Source organism: Acipenser ruthenus, chromosome 7, assembly GCF_902713425.1.
Source record: "Acipenser ruthenus chromosome 7, fAciRut3.2 maternal haplotype, whole genome shotgun sequence".
In the NCBI taxonomy this organism is placed as follows: domain Eukaryota; kingdom Metazoa; phylum Chordata; class Actinopteri; order Acipenseriformes; family Acipenseridae; genus Acipenser; species Acipenser ruthenus.
Genome location: NC_081195.1, coordinates 43,065,058 through 43,086,289, shown reverse-complemented (window position 1 = coordinate 43,086,289; position 21,232 = coordinate 43,065,058). Strand labels below are relative to the sequence as shown.

Genomic DNA, 21,232 nt, shown 5'->3' with positions numbered 1-21,232 from the left:
CTGACCAGACTTCTCCGGACAGTAGATGGGTGTACCAGGGTCCCACTGTTTTCTGCCAATTCTGAGCTGATGGCACTGCTGGACATCTTCCGATTGCGAAGGGAACTAAGCATGATGTGTCTTTCATCTGCTGCAGTAAGTTTCCTTGGCCGACCACTGCGTCTACGGTCCTCAACGTTGCCCGTTTCTTTGTGCTTCTTCAAAAGAGCTTGGACAGCACATCTGGAAACCCCGGTCTGCCTTGAAATTTCTGCCTGGGAGAGACCTTGCTGATGCAGTATAACTACCTTGTGTCTTGTTGCTGTGCTCAGTCTTGCCATGGTGTATGACTTTTGACAGTAAACTGTCTTCAGCAACCTCACCTTGTTAGCTGAGTTTGGCTGTTCCTCACCCAGTTTTATTCCTCCTACACAGCTGTTTCTGTTTCAGTTAATGATTGTGTTTCACCTACATATTGAATTGATGATCATTAGCACCTGTTTGGTATAATTGTTTCATCATACACCTGACTATATGCCTAAAAAATCCCTGACTTTGTGCAAGTGTACCTAGAAGAATTGATGCTGTTTTGAAGGCAAAGGGTGGTCACACCAAATATGGATTTGATTTAGATTTTTCTTCTGTTCACTCACTTTGCATTTAGTTAATTGATAAATATAATCTATTAACATGTCTATTTTTGAAAGCATTCTTACTTTACAGCATTTTTTCACACCTGCCTAAAACTTTTGCACAGTAATGTATATATATATATATATATATATATATATATATATATACACACACACACACACATACATAATACATAACACAAACAATTTTTATATGTATTTTTAGTCCAATTGGATTGCAAACAGCATACAGTATTTTACACTGCCTGAAACAGTGGCTCCTGTGTGACCAAATTTATTCTGGTTGTGTTTATGATGCATTTCACTGAGAAGGAGGACTTTAAATATCAAATTTCTCTTCACATATACAGTGTCCATTTTCTTCATAATCTTCTCTAGTAACAACCATCTCATCAAAGTCCGGATTATCAGAAAGCAGTTTCCCACCTTCCCAGGAGTAGGAGATTGGACTGTAACAAAATAAAGGCATGGCATTACTTTATTGATATCCTGGGTTCAGTTTCATGAACTAAATCAAGCCAAACGTTTCAAAGAAGTGGTTCCCAAGATACAGCCTTTATAGTTTACTGGTAGTTTTTCTTATAAGTCAGTTAATATTGTTGCAAAGTTATGGATATGGATACAATAAAACAGGCGGGATTAAAGACTTCAGCAATTGAATTGCACCCCTGTTAAATTGGAAATGATGGACACATATCCTCGGGCTATACTGTAGTATCACCAACCCTACTGGATTTTTGAAAAAATCTCCTTAAATGGTGTGGCCATTTTACTTTTATTACCGTGAATGATCTTTGATGAAACTGCTAATACAGTTTTATAGCCTCTCTGGGCCCATATGAACCCCAATTTATGGCATACTTAAATTGTCAGATTAAAAACACAATTTATTTTCATAACTTACTTTTCTGGCTGCACTACTGACACGTCGTAATCTGTTGGCGTGAGGGATCTGACGTCTTTGAAAACTCTGTCTCTGAACCCAGGAAAGAGGGTATTGCCTCCTGTGAGCACAATGTTTTTAAAGAAGTGGGGCTGCATTTCTGAAGAAAAAAAAAAAACATAAATGTTAATAAAATAAGATAAAGAAATCTGTTTATGGTTGCTGTCAGACATTATATATATAATTCAGAATCATACTACCTATAGAAGTTAACCAAGAGCATTTTATAAGATCAGTTAATTGAATAGTGTGTAAACATTATGTGAAATACAACACATTTTGCATGCAGTTTTATAAAACCCTGCACATATAAATCCGCTACCTCAACTGTTAACTGGGTACTAGTATTTGACACTGTGGTAGCGACTGCTTTTAAAACCTTTCTACAACAAAACACTTGAATTCTATCTTGTCCTACAGAATACATTTACAGTACTGAAGCATTAGGTCTTTATAATCCAGAAACCAAAAAGTCACATGGCCCCAATATGGGAAGTCCCAGTTTGAACATTTTGAGAAAATGAAAAATATGGAATAGACAGGAAGTAGTGTTTTTCCTTTTTTTATATACTGCATTAAGGGAACTGCAAATTCTATACTTTGCCACCAGGTGGCATGTTTAAGTCTAGTAATTCACACCACAATTTGGGTTGAACTGGTGCTACAATACCTTAAAACCCTCTCTATGTTATTATGCTAGAAAGCCAACAGTTTCATTTGTGATACAGATAAAAGTCATGGACATGATGAAACTGGACCTGTCTGCACCTACTACGCTTCTCCCACAGTCTTTTTTCTGGACTGATAAAATCAACTTTGAACTAAATGTATCAAATTTTGCCATCTTGCTTTAATGAAACTGTGGGACAGGTAAAGGACACAGAAAACAATTTATCTGAATGAGACACTATGATTCAGTACAATACCTCAATGCCCCCCCCCCCTTTTTACCATCAGGCAGGTTTTGCACAGAGTTGACAATAGCTTCTGGAATGCCCATCTCTTGAATTCCAATATCAGAGGGGTGGAAGACTGTTTCAGGAACAGCAAACCTCTCATTGCTGAGACGGAGAATCTGCTCCCCAGTTTTATATTTTCCGCTAAAATTCATCTCTTCCCGAGGCTACAAATAAGCAAAATATAAGAACACAAATAACATTATACTTGAAAAAAAGTGGAATGCTTTGTTTTTAAACCAAAACATACATCAATGTTATGACATTACAACAAGAATACCTTCGTTAAACAACCAAGTTGCTCTTTAAGTTACCAGTGGTTGAGTCTTTACCTTGCAAAAGCCCTTTTTGATTGTGCTGAAATCTGGGAGCACATAATCTCTCATCACGGTGTTGTCTTCACCTTTTAACCTAGAAGGAAATATATAAATTAGAGGTCATGTCATATTTTAATTAAATAGGTTCTTAGTTGAAAACAGAAATCATGGAGGTACTTACTGAGCTATTTCCATGTCCTTGTAGAAGTCTTGAGACACATAGCATACATCTTCTTTAACTTGATTAATAACATGAGTCTCATCCATAACATGGAGTTGCCTTTAACATTAAGACAAATAAATAGTTTTGGTAAACAAAAACAAATAGATGTGAGCTGGTAATGCTATTTAAAGCAGTGCAAGGATGACTAGGCTGCATGCAGTATTTAAAACGCCAATAAAAATTAATTAAGCATACATAATATTAAACATACATAAATCAACTTGTTTTACTAAATTGTTAAATTTAGAGAGTTTCTGACAATACAATTAAGTAACCAATACAATTCCATTGCTATTGTAATAATTTATGAAACTTTGTCAAGCATCCTATTTTAAAAGCAGAGAAAGTGAAACATTTATAATACCTGTATGAAATTATCTCTTTTAAATGATTGGTCAGGAGCTTTCCACCAACATTGAGCCTAAAATACAAAAATAAAATGTACATAAATGCCAGTCATCCCCATTTTTGAATGTTTGGAAATGATCTAAGCAATGTTCTGTAACCTCTGGCTATATCAAAACAAACTAATATAATTTTCTAAATCCTGTTTCTAACAAAACAGTGTTGCATCATTCACAAACGACATGTACCTGTCTATATATTCTGGTATATTACAAAAAAATCTATATTAATATTCACACATAAACATGCAAAGGGACATAGAAGGCATACTATAGCTAAAGCTATGAAGTATATTGTGTATGTAATTCTGCCTAATCTATTAGTTATTTAAAAATGTAATGATTTAACTTTTTTTCACAATCCTGTCATGTGCACTGCTATATTCAACACATAAAACATCTTCTGAACACAATGTATTTGTGAACTAAAAAGTATACTTTTTTGCCCATTCCAAAGAGCTACAAGTGTATACCAAAAAATGTGTATGGAAACAAGCTGTTTTCAGTATTTCAACATAAAGAACAGAGTAATTATATATATATATATATATATATATATATATATATATATATATATATATATATATATATAGTGAAAAAGTAATTTGTGCACAGCCCAAGTTCATAAATCTTTCATGTAGGTGCCTACCCAAAATGGCACAGAATATGAAAAAAGTTAAACAAGCTTTCTGAAGGCAAGAATTTGATGGTGAATTTCTAATCCTTGCAGTGAAAGAATCTCACCAACAGGGGCTTTACCTGCATATGCCATCTTTCATTTTTTTACCCCGGCAGTAGGGCACTATGTGTGTAAAGGAGTATCCGCTATCCACAACAATGCAGCACAGCTCTGAACTGTTGTCTTGAAAGTATTTGTGAGCACTTAAGGATCCAGCTGAAAGAAAAGGAAAGTGAGTTATTACAGTATCTTTCTCTGCTGCGTTTAAGTTGTTTGTTACACTATAATTACCGGATAGATACATTAATGCTAATAAGACATACTAGAAAAATCATCTGCTTACCATTTATTCTAAGAGCAGCTTGAAACTGATATTCTTCAAACAAAATTTCATTCATGGATTCTTGAATTGAAGTGAAGTTAAAGTATGGCTCTGTGATCACTATACTGGTGTCTGCAAAATCAACCTTTTAGACACAAAAAGAATGATTACATTATAATTTCTGCAAAATGTAGGATACTGTATGCTGCTGCCATAATTGATACATATTACAAAACAAAAATGTAACTATTTGAAACACCACGCTTTTACTGCAAGGTAAATTAGACAGACCAAAACTTGTTACCTTTAGACTGTATTATCAGGCAATATTACAATCTGGAATAGATCACGACTGGACACTGAAAATGATTTTTTTTTCATGTGTTCTGTAATGCAATTTTGCACTAACCATATGCACTATAGTCCAAACAGTCAGTACCATGTGTTAGTGTCATCATTAACTAAAAATACAAATGTAAATGTACTGATGGCAGACCCCACTGTTGCTGAAACAAGGGAAGATGCTAATGCACTGCACTAGTAGATATTAGCAAATATTTCATGAGGTTAGAAACAAACACTCAGTTTCATTAATGATAACTATTTCCAGTATGGTTTGTGAGAATGGCATTTTGTTTATACCTTGTACATTTCCCTTCCAAATAGTTGATCCCACACTTTTCTCTGGACATCCCAGTTTACTAAATAGCCCTGCAAAAGAAATATGAGTCTCTGTTTAGTCATCAACCATGTTGAGTAAAAGACAAACCAAAGTCCATTTGTTTGTTTTTTGCAGAGACAGTTCAAGATATGATATAAGTCACAAAAGTGCAGCAATATATATAATACAACTGAATTGTTACACAACTTTTACAACATCAAATAAATTACTTAAACTATACTTCACAGCAGAATACGGGATTGTAAATTATAAAAAATATTTTAAAAACCTTAAAAAAAAAAAAAAAAACTGCAACTAGCTGAGAACCCACCTTTTGAAACGGAAGAATGTAAAACAGCCCAGATGGATCCTTAACTTCATCAATCTGATTGGCAGTAAATGTTTTCAGTCTTGCTGTTTTTGAGCGAAACTGGCAATTGGGTATTACACTGAAGCAGAAATAAAGAGGTTTAAATGGAGGTAATGTTACCACCTGTCCCCGTTTTCCCTGGATCGTAACGGTTTTGAGGAAGGTGTCTCGGGAATTCAGTATGTCCTTCCGGGACACTAAATGCTAGTATTATAAACTGAGCACAAGTTACACAAATCAGTATACAGTATTACTGCAAAAGACGCTAAATATTTATTTATTGGAGTTCTAAATAGAGTTTAAAATGGCCAACCCTAGAAGTCGGACGACGACTTAAATTACTGTATACAACTATTAGCACACACTTTTGTTCCCCTTTGTAATAATACATGCAAACTTTAATTTAACTCTGAATTTTACAACAAATTATAATGTGCTGGCCTTGTTTTCATATTAGCACAATACAAGTGTATGTAATAAAATACAACGCTATTTCTTTTCTGACGCAATTTAACGACGTTAATATTTGTATTCATGTTTTTTGTTTTAGCCATGTATTTTAAATACAACACAGTCACCAGTACAAACCAACCTGACTTTTTCGTGGCTGTATCCTATTTTAGCCGTATAAGCTCCGTTGTCAAGAACTAGAGTAGCCATTGCTATCACAAAACAAGGTTTCAACGTTAAAAATAAAACAAAAATGTACAAGCTGCACACAAATTATTATTATTATTTTAAATCTATTAAACTCCTCTAAAGGTAGCAATAATTCCTTGTGCAGCTCAATCTACACCGACTGCACCAAGGACCAATCAGATTTCAGATGCCTGGTCTTCGGTTAATATGTCCGTGCTAGAAAACTGATAGAAAATCAAGTTCCGCTTGAAATATAAACCTTATTTTTGTTATTTTTACTTAATGTATTTATTACATTTGGCAATACATGTTTAATGTTTTATGCCACCAGACTGTAGTATACAATTATTAACTTTTGCTATCATTAATATGAAATACTGTAGTAAAAAGTTTAAAGGTACATTTAACACGATGTAATATAATTACTGTAAATTAGGGAAATTACAGAGGTAAATGACAGACACAGTTGCCACAACCGGCATGAATAATATAATAGCATAGCCCTTTTCATGTTTTATAATTGTTTTTGTGAACTGGTAGTCAAACCTTGTTGTTGCTCTATACATTCATATCTTTGATTGTTTTAATTTAGCACTTTTATTTGTGTTCTAGTTTTGTGTTTGCCTGACAAGTACATTAAGATGCCACTCAATGACGGGCGACCCTCCACATCCACGAGCGATGACCAGAACAGCGACACTGAATCCTCAGAGCGATGTGACAGCATGACTTCATCCAGTGACACTGAATGTTCCCGACAGAGCTTTACCAGTGACTCCTCCAGCAAGCGCAGCTCCCAGCATATTCTCTTTATAATTATCATTACGTACTTTCAGGTTCCAAGTAGTTTTTTTCAGCATCCCATAGGTAGATTCCCTCTTGGTACATTAGAATCTTGAAAAACCAGACCAAAACGTACACTTTTCTTCCCTGCAACAAGCCCTCCTAAAATGGTTACATTTGATGACCTTATGACCTCTGCAAGAGACCTGTCTAACCTGAGATTGGCACATGAAATAGTAATGGTCAAATTTAACAATGCTGTAAAATGTTTATCTGTAAAGTGAGGATTTTTTTTTTTTTTTTAGTAACAAAATAATTTTAGTTCCTGAATTTCGAAGGGTTTGTATCGACTGAAACATCTTCTGTTCCTTTATACCATACTCTGATGACACATGAGACCCGCCTCCTAGAGCTGCAGAAAAGCCTGGAGTTGTATAAGGCAGTAGCAGCTGTGTTGTTGATAGTCTACAATGCAATAGGACCCATCTCTGGCTTGCCAATTTTTGGCTGACCAGCTAAAAAAGATCACTAGTGTTCTTCTTGAAGGGATTCATAGCAAGTAAGTAAATATCTGCAAACAAAAAAACATGCATTGTGCCTTGCTTCAGTCCCTTTTGGATGAATGAGCTCCCCATTGCTTTCCTGAGCACAACTGAGGAAAGATGCAAGCAGGGGGCAAGACAGAGCAGCAAATGAATGAACATTGCTAAAACTATTTACTGGAAGCCTTATTTGGCCCCCGGGTGTTCCCTTGTTTTAAAGATTGTTGGACTTTAGCCAATGAGCTGTAGCTAATTCAATGTTTATGCTGAGTTTTTTCTTTTTTTTTTTTTTTTTTATTATTTTTCCCCAAACTGGAAAGCATTTGACACTCAGTATCTTATTATTGATCTCCTCCAGATCATTCAACATGACTGAGGCACTTGAAAATGTAAGTGCTCAAATTTGCACTGAGCTGAATAAGTCTCTGACTGAGCGAGGTTATCCCGCACTCCCGGCTCAAGTCCAGGTTGCTCTGACAGGGCAGATCTGCACCATTGAGCATAAGGACAACTCTATCCGTAATCTCATTGGTAAGTTAATATGAATTTACCTCTAAGTTATTATAAACTTCCAAATATATATTATATACTAATACAACTTCAGACCAACTTCTGTGGTCTTGAGCAAGTCTACTAACCTCCATGTGTGTCTGACCCCCACTCTACAGCATACATGTATTTTAACTGTGTAACTCTCACCATTGTTTCAGATGAGAGAGTCCACTCGTACATGAAACGACATTACCAGAGTGCATTGCACGGAAACTGAATCGTGATTTAACAGTTGGGCGAAAAGGTTTTGTTGTTGTTTTTTTTTTAAACAGAGGCAGGCTCAGCGGAGGAGCATAATTGACTTCAGGCGCTGTGGTCGAACATCCGTGAATAAAACATCTCACCCTTGCGGTTTTGAGTAGCACATTGAGATAGGCACATTTGGGAGCTTATGCTCCCAAAACAGCGGCACTGTAGAGCCCCGTCGAAGTGTTTTCACAATGTATAATTATGCACGGTCCCTTTAAACACAAATCACGACTACAGAAACAGTATTTGTTTACGTATCCTAGCAACCGGAATGCAACCCTGCAATGTAACTAACTGTTCAACGTGAATTTTGTTGATGCAACCTACCGACTATGGTTTTTAATTTTGTTTTCAATTTCCCCACAAATCAGAACATTACCTACCGGTAAGTAAGAAAATGGAACACTATTTTGCGTCGTTTTTAGTCATACTTATATTTAATAATATTGTCATTGATAAAAATTGAAAAACAAATGTGACCGTATTTTGACTCAGTTGGTTCGTTTTTTCAGAATTTTAACTGGTTGGTTATCTTAAATCACTTAAACTTTAAAGTAGAAAAAAAATAACTTTATATTTGCAACAATGGCTTGTTCTAACAATCCGCTCTTCTTTATGCAGTGTATTATTCAGTAATAGTTTTTTTTTAAAAGCAGACACTGGAGTCACACACCCATTATTTGTATCATGCAAATGACGACATTTCACGCCCAGCCCCGATGTTGAAAATGTTTTCAGTTGTTAAAAGGTAGGGATCTGTTTGTAGAATACAGTAGCAGTATAATGCACACAACAACGTGCATAATTTTTTAAGGCGATATTTTGTGGTGGTTTAAACGTTTTCTTCTGTACGTTCCTACCAGCAAATATTTGAAGGGGGGTTGCAGCTTAATCATGTCAGTAGGGAAAGGGCTACAGACCTTTGCAATTCATCACAATTGACCAACAAGATGAAGAAACCCATATAAATGTAATTTACACTTTTAATTTCTTGACTACTTGCTTTAGAATGCCAGGTTAAATTACACTTAACATATCTTGTAGGTAAGGATATGGAATAAAACGAATATGGCATACTTTTCTAGACTTAAATTTGACGTTTTCAATAAATAATATGTTAAATAAAAAATATATGTCTAGAAGAGATATAGGTAAAAGGCAAAACTATGTTTCTATCTCCAGCATCTGGAGAAATAATACATTATTTTTATATCATTAAATCAGTTTACTACATTGCCCAAGATGTTCACCAGAGATGGCAACATTTTAGATAGACCATCAAGAGTCTGCAAGGTATTAAAGAAGAATGGTCTGTATCCTATGCATCGGACTGGAGCAGCCACCAAAGCACTTCAACAGCATTACAAGAACATTCTAGAACCACTGTCATTGTTTTCAACGAATGGAAATGAACCTAAAGAATCTTCTGGTAAACATTTTAATAGTTTGTAATCAGGGGAGGCACACACTGTATTTTATACAGGTATTACAGAACTTGTGCAAGTATTTTTATTTTTGTATTAAATGTTTACAGAATCCTTTTTGTTAAGCTTTTGCTAAATGGCAGGTATTGGTTTCAGTGGTTCTTATTGCTGTGTGAATGGTTTATTAAACCTACTATTTTTAATAGTAATCTACTAAATACTTGTAACTTCTGCAGTAGTAACCAAGCCCCATCCCCCAAATCTATCCAAAACCATTGCAGCATGGGATTACACTGAGTATCATTTTATGATTATTTTATTTTAGATCAAATACACAAAGTGACAATGCAGAAAATGAAATATGACCCTTTTTTTTCATAGAGCAAATTCAGGTTGAGCGTCCTGTGACGCCAGTCAAAGACAGTGTAAAGACACCCCCTACCTGTCTGTCGGAGCTCTGCGAGCTGATTCACAGGAGAATATGTGTCAGGCCAGAGATAACAACAGTGTCCGAAGAAGATCAGCGAGCATTGGTAAGTTGGAATAAAATATTTGATGCTCTATTAAAGGAAATTCAAAAGAAATCTTGTTGCAACTGTAAGAAAGAAATGCAGCTTATAATGAAACAATATATGTTGTTTTCTTTTACTTTACAGGGGGGTATCATCCTAGCAGAAATAAAAATCCTTTGGCAGGAGATTACAAAATGTAATCAAAATGATCCAGTTCTAAATGAAGAAGAAAACAAGGAGCTTAAACGTAGAATAGTCACTCATATTGTCTTAGTATGTGAACAACTTTTCCTACACTACCTTTATTTGGTGGACATCTTCCGACAGCGCCATGTGTTTACTGACGAGGCTAATCTCTGCCGACTCAGAGGACAGCTTTCTGTCGACTGCACAAAACTGTAAGTCTGCATTTTTTTTTTTATAATACATTACTTAGCTCTTTAATGTGACATCAGTTGACTTCTTATAGGATGGTAGGTGGATTAACAGACTGAAATGCCACAGAGTAGCAAACTATGGAGCATTTTGCAAGATTTGTTGGGGTACAGCATATACTATATATCTATATATCTATACTATAGAACTTTTATTGAGAAAGCTATACTATAGATTTACTGTAGAACCTACTGCAGCTTTAGGCTAATAGTCATATAATTATAATATTCACTTATAATTTCTCTTCTAATTGTATAGAATATTGTTTTTAGGTAGATTTAGAACTATATGCAGCTGATAAATAGGTAGATAAATAAAAATAAAGTATATACTAGTATTTACATAACCTGGGACTTTTATCATCTACTAGGGACTATTTACTTTAGTGATAATAATGATAATTATGTCACCACTTGAAAATGTTTGTAGGCATCTTTTAAACATAGAAAGTATAGGTTTATTAGTTTCCCCGTTTAACTGATGTTTGTTCCAGTGCATTATTCCTAATGTCATTTCAAGAATATATACTGTATAAATATCTTTTTTTTTTTTTTTTTTTTTTTTTTTGTAGTTTAAATGTCCGTGCAATCAGAAGCAATGTTATCACAGATATCAAGGCATCACGGAAAACACCTGATTACAGTGATGGTCTTCTTGAAAGGAGACCGCAGACATTACATGCTTCAGGTCTTCCTGTACACTGCCAGCCTGGCACGTGTAAGGTCCATCACATAGAGAACATCCATTCCTCACATAAAGCTAGTGTTCAGAATCTTCCATTTGATCTCAGAGAACAAAAGCATCAACAATCTTTAATGGAACAAGGCCTAAGAGAGGTGAGCAATAGAATTACATTGATATCTTTGAGTTTTTGCGCCAGTAGATGGCAGCATTGTATGATATTTTATTTTATTTTATTTTTTGCATAAAAATTGAACATGCACAAAATACAGTCAATTTAAAGTAATTCACTTTTTGTAAAACATTATGCTATTTCTTTCCAGATTAATGAAAATATAAAGCCTTTGGATTTAGAAAAGGTGTATGATTTTTTGCCCTGTCCAGAGGAAACTGATACATACAAAACTATGCCATGTAAGATCAACTGTTATTTACTGTACTTTACATATCAGTGGTGTGCTTAATTCTAGACAGTTCCTATACCATATGGATATACTCTGCAGAATAAATTATGCATTTTGTTAATTTTGAATATCAGTTATTTACAAGGACAACAATATTTCCAAAACATTTCAACGCTTACCTTTAATTAGTGTTTAATGTGGAGTTTACCAGTGAATGGAAAGTGTTTTGTATTATTTGGGAGGGAGGTGGTAGTAGGCATTGAGTCCTTGAACAGCAGCCAGATTTGGTGGTGCAGTATATATATATATATCTATGACTAAATATGGAGGTCCAATAATAATGTGCCAGTCTACTCCTTAACTAGCGTTACCAGCTCAAAACTAACTCCACCAGCTCAAACTCTGCTGGAATATTAATGTAATTTATAATTGTCTGAAAGCATTTTTAACTGTTTAAGAGCTGTGAAGTGAAATATGTGTGTCAGCTCCTATGTTCAGAAACTACTTGTGTTAATAAGCATACAATACTTTTTTTCTAGGTGCTGGAATATATTCTCTACGTCCTACCCGTCAAAAGCACATGGATCAGTGCTCTGATAAGGACACTGAAACTCACCAAGTTTTTAAACTGAAGGTAAGAAGTGAACATTGATACAAATAATGTTTTTCTCTCGATTGTTTGTGGGGAAATGTACTGAAGTTCCCTACTGTGTATCCTCATAAACCTCCCATGGAGTTCCAATTCAGAGATAATCTCTGAAGATTAAAAAAAGTGATTAGTTTCTATGGGTTTTCCAAACTGCATCACTTTCTACAGATTGGAGCGCATTGAGATGCCGTTCATGATCATTAAACCCAGTAAGCGTTTAGGTGCATGCTAAGATTGTATTTTCTGGAAAAACCGTGTAGCAAATTTAAGTTTTTGATATTGACAATGAACGTTGAGTAAACCAATAAACAGTATAAAGAACATAGCAAAACCTGAACATTATTGGATGGAATTATACGTTTAATTTAAGTGAATCACGGAAATACTTCTTAGTACATACTTACCATACGTAAGTATGGACATTAAAATGAAAGTGCCAGACCAATGTGCGTAATATTGAAAGCTAACTTCAAACCACAGTGAAAGAGGTTTAAGACTCACTGTATCATGTAGGTGATCTTTCAAAATAACAATGTTAAACAATACTGTAAGCATACGTTTGTAATACGTGGCTGGAATGTTTCCACCTTACATATTTTCTTGAAACCAAAGATTTTATTTATGAAAATGAATTCTTGTCCTGGTTCGTAAGTTGTTCCCAGTAAACACAGCCTTTTAACAATCTTTATATTTTACTTGTGAAATTGTGTAAATTACTCCAACAAAAAGTGTATTCATCATATTGTTTGATTGATACATGTTTCATGTTTCCGACAGAGACATCACTCAATGCCAGACCTTCATGCAGAATCACTTTTTGAAGAACTAGGAATTAAATTACAAGTAATCCGCCCAGAATCTCCAATAGTGTTTTGTAACAATTTTGAGCAGACAGCGAAGGAAAATGCACAAAAACCTATAAACCCCGCTGATGACCTTAAAAGGTAGACAATATTGCTTTGGTTTATTAAAATCAATAAATTACACAATGGCAGGGTTATATTGTGAAATGCATTGATATGAACATACTGGTACTTTTGTTGTTCAGCATTCATAACTCCTAAAGCTGAAGATTGTGTGTGCGTATTACAATTGTTTCTTAAAAAATATTTCCCCACTGCAAAAGTTTCTACTGAGTTATAACTGTTGATGTGTCTTTCAGATTGTTAGGAGACGATCGTAAGTTATGTTTAAAAGAAACGAAATTAATTGATCCAGATGCAGACCTTCCTCCTTTACTTAAAGCAATAACCCGCAGCAAGGATTCCAGACTACAGCTTTTACAACAGACATTACAGGTACATCTGGGAAGAAACTTTATAACTGTTTATATAGGTGTGTTATACATGAGTATAGTTTATTCTATGTATTAACAATTTCACATTTTGTTCGGTTATAGGATCTGAAAGAGGAGGAGGACACGAAATTGAAGGAAACAGTCACTGTCAATAAACCAGAGCACCCACAGAGCGCTTTTGTTAATGTCACATTGCCTCAGAAAACTATAGCAAGGACAGCTGATGTTCGAGTGTCGGACAGAGTATTAACAGAGATGATTGACATGCAGATATATCCACCTGTATATAATGATCTGACGGGAGAGGTAATAATTTAGTTACTCTTGCATTACTGTATTGCATCTCACTTTCTTTATTTTTGTTAATAAAATTGATTGCAGATGTACAGTAGAAATGTCATATTAATTAATATACATTTTAATATTAACCATCTTTTCTGGGATAATTTTACATTTTCGTATATGCCTGTCAGTAAAGTATTTTATTACATCTATAGATTGATGATTCTTCTGTGAAGTGGTTGGATCGAAACCTTTTCTTTGGGGAAGAAATCAAAGAAGTGTACAAGGAAATAGGCAAGAAAATTTCAACTCACCACCTAAAATTTGACCAGGTACTGTGATAATGTTATATTGTTTAAGTGTCCTGTCATATAACACTTCAGGTTGGCTAGCAATGTCATCTTGAAATTTCAGGTTTTTTTACATTCAGTTTGTCATTACAACCAACAGTATTGAAGTGCTTTTGCAGTCTTTTTTTTGTAATTCTAAGGACCCAGCAATAGAGCCAGTTGCGACGGAAGTGGATCTGTCAAAGTGCCTGGCCTCCTCAACATTGACCAAGGGAAGAAGAAAGTGGGTGATCAACCCAGAATTAAGGGAAGCCCTTGAGAGCCGAACATCTAAATGGTATTATTGTTTTGTTTTGTTTTTTTTAAATACACTTAAATGTATTTTATCTTTTTTCACACCATGTTCTACTAACGAAGTTGCCACACTTGTTAATGTTATACTAATGTTTATTTAAAACAAATAATTGTGTTTCATGTCGAGATCTATCCGTTATTGAAACAATTCGATCTTGATAATGAATTATACTATAGAATTATCATTCTTTCTTTAAAATCCACCTTGTTCCCGTCAAATTGGAAACCTGACAGTAGGCTTCTTGTAAAGATCACCATACCTACACATGTGTTAAAAGAGTCTATTTTAATCATCTAAATACCCGGTGGGTCCAAAAATCACAGCTTTTTAACTCTTTATTAATCCCTTCTGGTGTTTTCATCCAGTGGTGATTAACTGCAGTATTTTTATGATGTTTTCAATCACTCTAGTAGCTCTTATTGCAATAGCTCAAATGTTGTGTTTTCTTCTTTTTGAAGTTTGTGTCAATATGCTTTGCTATGAGTACATGGGCTGCTCTTCTGTTCTAGTTGCCTGCTGTTTGGATCAGTTGACCACAGAGCGTGTTCAATTAGGAACAACAGTTTAATACCCTTGGCATTTATATCCGTTTCATTAGGGAATCTAGAAAGAAAAATTACATAGATGGCGACCATCCGAAACCAGAGGACACCTCATCTCGAGCATATAAATCCTGGTTGCAGTGGTGGAAATCCACAGTTAATTCTGACGATTACCTGAAATATGTATCAACCAAGGTAGGTTTATTACTTTTTTGCTTGGTGGAGGGGTTGGGGCTCCTGAGAAAGTGCTTGATGGACGTGAAGAGTTTTTGTCCACGCTCCTTAGTGCTAAAGATTCCAAAAGATGGCACATGTTCAAGCAAATCAATTCAGACCAAGCTGTAGAGAAGCTACCACCTTTGCTTATGGAATGAAAGCACAAGGCTCACATGCAAGCTAATCTTTTTTTTTTACTGTGCATCTTTCCAGGATTCAGACTACCTGGGATTAGTTTATCACTTGTACGACAGTGATGAAAGTGATGATGAGGAAAACGAGAAAACCAAAGCTCTTGCACTTCAACAGAAACAATTTGAATTGTAAGCAGTTTATAAATCATTTTTTGAACTAGGTACCATGAGCACTGCTCATGTGGCTTGCGACAAACTTGAGTTCTTCGCTTACTTACAAGACATTGTACCTGATGTTGTCAATTTGTACTTCCAGCAATACATTTGCATGCTGCTGGAATCTGCTTCAATTAGTTTAATATTGTTTATTGTTGCATGTTTTTGGTTTTATGAAAGGAGGCAGAAGGAGAAACTTGATGCCCTGAAGGCAAGGAAGTGGGATTTTGTACCTGGAATGTGGAATGTAAATTGTATCTTGCTTGGTGGCCTAGGAGAAAATCCCGAACCCGAAGGTGCTTTTGTTGTTTGTTTTATGCCTACTGAAGAAGAATGCATGTAGATTGCTTATTGTTAGCTTTCACCATTGCAACTACAGTTTAAAGTTTCATGTCTGAAAAAATCTGTCAAAATAAGCAAACTTGTATCTTGTTTCTACTAATTTTGTTTTCAATTCACAGATGTTGAATCAGTAGGAAATCAATCTTTCAACCTGACAAAGGTAGGAAATCCATCATTCAATCAATACTTTGCTGATGTGTTTTTTATCTTCAGGATAGATATAATTTGTTTTGTTACAGGTAAGAAATACTCCACCTAGAAAGATTTAAATCATGCTAGAACTATATAAAGCAATGTTAAAGCAAATAACACAGGACTGAAATGCTGAAGCCATGACTAAGAAACCATGTATAATAACTCTAACTGAAAACAACAAAACCAATTGACTAATTGTGCAAATCTATGTAATGGTTACTTCTGTCCCCCCGGAATCTCCCCACACACATCCACAGTTACAAAAGTTAGTACATTTAAAAAGGATTGTACAGTTATGTTGTCTAGATATTGGTGGAACAATGATGAGGACTATAGTGCTCCGTCACATTTTCCTCCACCTAATGTTTCTCTGCAGTCTTATAAATTGATATATTGTCATGGCCAGGTACCATCTAGTACAGGGGTCCACACTGCTGGCTCTTCCAGTCCACCACATTGTTCCAACCATGTTCTAAATTGTTTAATTAAACCAATTTAATTAATCCTCCATCCAGCCCTGTCAGTAGTTATTCATTAAATTATAAACACTGTGCCATTTTCTTTTTCATGCGCAGACACCCCAAGGAACTTCCCCCACACAAACCCAAAAAGATACAAAGGTAAGTAAAAAAACATGTTTTATTAAAGATTGTACAAGTTATGTAGTCTAGGTATTGGTGGAACAGCCATTGCTATGATTAATATGGTTAATAATGGTAAAATTATCTTTAAGATTAGGTGTTTTATGTTTCATTGACATTTTATGAAATCCACCCATACTATTTTTTCCTTATTGAAAATATAGTTTTCAGAAATAAAACAGCAGTTTTAAACTGAAGTTCTGTCTGTTCCATGTCATTTTCTTCTATGAAATAGGGACTAGCAAAATGTAGCAGTTCTTCTTGGGGACCCTATCCAGACCTGACAGCTAGGGCTGATTATAAACAGCTACAGAACAGACTGGAGTGCATTTGGGCAGCTCTGTATGTCCCAGATGGAGAGAGAATGGACATGGCAATCAAATACAGTTCAAGCCACAACATAGGGCGTCTTGGGGAGGTATTATGTTTATTCATATATACTGTTTTGAGACAATGGATTATTAAAACAAAATGTGCTACTAAATACCCTTTGCTTTCCTGTTATTTGTATGTGGTATTTTTAAGCAGTATGATAAAATCATATGGCCACATTTTTGGAAGGGTACTATAGTAGTGTTTTTTCTTACCTTTTTGTAGATAACACCTTTGTGTTAAATGGTGATTATGGATCGTAGTTGGTGAACCTTTATTTATTCACTTTCATTTATTTTTATTTCATACAGGAAGACACCGAACTTCAACTGAAATGTTCTTTCATAAAAAATATAATTTTAAATGTTCCTTGATAAAAGGTGACAGTGCCCTTTGGCTGATGTCATCTAAAATTTAGCATTTTAACTACAGAATAAGTTCTGAAAGTTTTGGTATAATGTGGTTCTGTTTATTTTATGAAAAACACTCATCTCATACACTACCTCAGAAGTCTGCTGTTTGTTATTCATAGAAGATAATTTTGCCCATTTAAATATTAGTTCTAACTCCTTTGACTATTGGACAGTAAAGATGATATTCTGGCCAGCACAGAAAGAAAACAAAAATAGATTAGTAAATACACTACCTATTAACAACTACATACCAAACTGTACCCTATACCATACTGTTTACGCGTTCTGTTTAGCATATATCCTTTTCCTTTTTTATTTAGGACCTGCTTATGGAATATGTTACCACTATTGCTACCTGCAACAAAACAGTCTAAAATACCAGTAAGAGCAATATTGCCATTTGGACAGTAGTATCAATGTGGTTGGTAATGCTGTGTTTGTCAGAAAATTGGTTAACAGCCATGCACTCTGGAATTTTGTTACTGTTGTTTCTTAATTACTGAATCTTTTGAATATATTTAATAAGAATGGCCCTCCAGGATCAAAGTTGCCTACTGTTTCTGCACTGTTTAAATTCTTATCATGCATCATTTACAGTTCCTGTGAAACCTTTTAAGGTACATTTTGCTAATCACTTCCTGTGTAAATTAGTGCTGGAAGTATCTAGATTCCCAGTCCTCCCACCTCTGCCACCACCAGCCTTTAGATTCACAGCCCACAGCCTTTTACTGTCCCCACACCAGCGTAAGTGTGTGATGTAACTGTAATTCTGGGCAGCCTCCCACACAAATACGTACAGAAGCATACGCACATGAATGCCATTCTGCTTGTGGAATAGCTCTTTGTAAATGTTAAAATGGAAATGTACATATGTGGGTTCTTTGTCTCTAGGCAACCGAAGCTTGGGAAAAAACAGTCAAATTAATCCAGCAGAGGGAATCATTGCTAGCTAAACTAGAACAATTTGAGCAATATGCATCTGATCCTGACAGATTTTATGAACCAGGTACTGTTTAGTGTCAATTTCTATTAATTAATATTAATAAGCACATGGTCCTTCTATAGCAGTGTCATGAGCTCTTTTAATTACAATTGAGTATATATCACTTTTTATTTAACTTGCAGAAATTGTTTCTAGTAAATTAAGCATATAGCTTTTTACACTGTAAAGCTGAGGATACTTCTGTTTTTTTTTTTACTAGAGATGCATGTGATGTTATATTTAAGGGTTGGAAAAAACTTTTAAAATACTCTGTATACCGTATAATATATTTGGGAAGCTGGCTCATTTGAGCCATATGTGTGTTAATGTGTATATATAATAAGAATGAATGTGTATATATCTATGTAATATGTATCTAGATCATGTGTATCTACATTTTGAATTAATTTATTAATATTTTAATTAAACTATTAATAAATGAATAATTGATCTATTTACATAATCATCATCTGTTAGATATGTGCAGTTACTAAGTAGTTTATTAGAACTTTTGAATAAATAGAATTATCAACTAAGCTCTTTTATTTAACTCTGTAAGATGATTAAACATCATAGGAGTGAAAAGTGTGAGGGGGTGGCAAAACACCTAAATGATGTATTGCTTCAATTTATGTAGGTTATCGTGGCACATCAATCGCAAGAATGGATGAGTCCAAACAAAGAGAAAAACTGCATTCTAAAATATCAGCTGTTGAAATCTTATTGTCTAAGGTGCTGGGTGAAGTCAAAGACAGTTTCCATGACACTGTAACGTATAAAGTAAGTATACCATTCATCACTGTACCATTGTACAAATTGGCTAAATCATGAAGTCTGCAGTCTCCTGTCATGTATTTTCTGCAGGTCTGAGCCCTGATAAACTATACAGTATTGTTTGCATGTCCAGTGGTGGATTTTCTTATAAATTCTACCTGTATTTAATATCCTACTGTGGCAATGGGTGGTGACTGTAACATATTTTGATAGCACAGGCTGGGGGGAGCCTGTGTAAAGCGCCCCGTTCCTCCTTTGTGCAAAACAGTGCAGACTTATTACGATATGTAATGTATCTATTATGTTTTGACAGGGATGGGTTTTAAAACTGCAAGATGTGTTACTGTGTACTGAGGACACCACCAATTGTCCTTACCCAAAGAGTTTGTCCCCCTGAATCGACCATAACAGTCAACCATGTGCTTTTAGGAATGTGGTCAAGTTAAATTGGCAATCCGTCATCCACTTAAACCTGACCACATTCTGCACATGATTTTTCATTTCCCGCTAATCAGGTCAAACCTTTCATTCAAACACACATGTTCTCATACGTTTGGTTGGCCTGCCCAATTGCAGGAGAACCTTCCTGTGATTTTTTTTTTTTTTTTTAACCACATCCCTGCAAAACAAACCAAAATATACATTGATTTAGATAGTGTAAAACTTCGGGTTGGGAGGCTTGGCACATGCTTCCCCCTAGCCTGTACCATCAAACCAAGTCACAGAGATCACTCATCCTGCCACATGCACTATTTAATGACATTTCCATAAGTATATGATCATTTAAGATGATTGAAATCAAACACCTTTTCTGTGTTTATTAACTATGGCTGTTTCAGGGCCGCCCCTACATTGAGAAGATGCGATGGGATAAAACTGAGATGCTTTACTGGCTGCAGGAGGAGCGTCGGAAGCAGGCGATGGAGAGAGTGGTGGATGGTGGAGGAAGCCCTGTTAAACTTCCCGCACTTCAGAGCTGTTTACTGAACACTGAGACCAGCAGCATCATATCGTAAAATGATATTCATTTCTAATTCATTCCAGAAAAGTGCAATTAATTTTCAGCAGCATTATGGGGGTTTTGCACCCACAAATCACTTTGCGAGTATCCTTATATCTACCCCACTAAAATACCAATTTGGGGTCCATCCAGTGGTGACACTGTGGCCTACAAGTTCAATACACATATAATTCCAGTGAAATATCTGTTCAGGACAAACTGTGCAATTTATGCTGAGCCGCAGCTGAGAGTCTGAGGGGATTGACTAGAAACTGAGCCTGCTGGAGTTTGATAAGAAAAATAAATGATGGTATATTACGTTTTATCTGTGTGTGATTGTGTGTGCGTTTGTATTTTAATCTGAACTGGTTGGTTGGCAAGGCAGCAACTGATTAACACAATTCCTTACCTGCCAGTCAGAATATGGGGATTGCTATATCACAGAAGTTGTTTTAGGTCATTAAATTGCAGTTTTAATATTCATTTCCCACTTAGAAATCCACGGTTTTCAATATACTAAAGATTTCATTTTCCCTGATTCAATAAACCCCTGCACTGAAGTGAATTCAACTCAGAGGTTTCACAAATCAGTCATAATGGCAACAACAACTGGCTTCACAAACAAAAAGTTACAACATATGGACATTTAAAATAAACAACAACTTTAACAAAAGACAGATAATTCTAAAGGGAGTTGTCTATTCTCATTAAAACATGCTTCCATATTGATTGAACAGCTTGCTCAAGTGGCCTGCAGCCTCTCTGTTAGAGCTAATGATAAGCATATTTTATTTTATTTTATTC

General features: G+C 35.2%; 3 protein-coding genes across 6 annotated transcripts; 2 read left to right on the top strand and 1 right to left on the bottom strand.

Moving 5' to 3' along the window:
• Window positions 1-817: 817 nt before the first annotated feature.
• On the bottom strand, window positions 818-6,340 carry LOC117416105 (actin-related protein 6). Its single transcript, XM_034027161.2, has 11 exons — window positions 6,100-6,340; window positions 5,469-5,586; window positions 5,119-5,187; window positions 4,498-4,621; window positions 4,235-4,370; window positions 3,436-3,492; window positions 3,030-3,128; window positions 2,864-2,942; window positions 2,527-2,698; window positions 1,537-1,675; window positions 818-1,081 (listed from the first exon to the last, which is right to left on the bottom strand). Exons 1-11 carry the CDS (start codon window positions 6,165-6,167, stop codon window positions 952-954), a joined length of 1,191 nt encoding a protein of 396 aa, XP_033883052.1. The 5' UTR covers window positions 6,168-6,340; the 3' UTR covers window positions 818-951.
• A 430-nt stretch (window positions 6,341-6,770) lies between these two features.
• On the top strand, window positions 6,771-8,240 carry LOC117414573 (T-complex protein 11-like protein 2). Its single transcript, XM_034024338.2, has 4 exons — window positions 6,771-6,942; window positions 7,075-7,209; window positions 7,830-8,002; window positions 8,182-8,240. Exons 1-4 carry the CDS (start codon window positions 6,788-6,790, stop codon window positions 8,238-8,240), a joined length of 522 nt encoding a protein of 173 aa, XP_033880229.1. The 5' UTR covers window positions 6,771-6,787.
• Window positions 8,241-8,544: 304 nt separating this feature from the next.
• On the top strand, window positions 8,545-20,753 carry ccdc87 (coiled-coil domain containing 87). 4 transcript variants are annotated; one of them, XM_034025648.3, is made up of 22 exons: window positions 8,545-8,657; window positions 8,929-9,020; window positions 9,497-9,701; window positions 10,078-10,229; window positions 10,353-10,606; window positions 11,215-11,479; window positions 11,648-11,738; window positions 12,268-12,362; window positions 13,155-13,321; window positions 13,540-13,675; window positions 13,777-13,980; window positions 14,172-14,288; window positions 14,447-14,583; window positions 15,200-15,338; window positions 15,573-15,682; window positions 15,890-16,005; window positions 16,171-16,211; window positions 16,822-16,866; window positions 17,123-17,305; window positions 18,564-18,678; window positions 19,292-19,434; window positions 20,268-20,753. In XM_034025648.3, the coding sequence occupies exons 3-22, from the start codon at window positions 9,515-9,517 to the stop codon at window positions 20,442-20,444; spliced, it is 2,874 nt and encodes a 957-aa protein (XP_033881539.2). In that variant the 5' UTR covers window positions 8,545-8,657; window positions 8,929-9,020; window positions 9,497-9,514; the 3' UTR covers window positions 20,445-20,753. The 4 variants fall into 4 exon arrangements, 3 of the variants coding, with proteins under 3 accessions (XP_033881539.2, XP_058882979.1, XP_058882980.1); XM_059026996.1 differs by having other exon boundaries at window positions 8,926-9,020; XR_009329159.1 differs by lacking the exon at window positions 20,268-20,753 and having other exon boundaries at window positions 17,993-18,678; window positions 19,292-19,312.
• The last annotated feature ends 479 nt before the right edge of the window (window positions 20,754-21,232 follow it).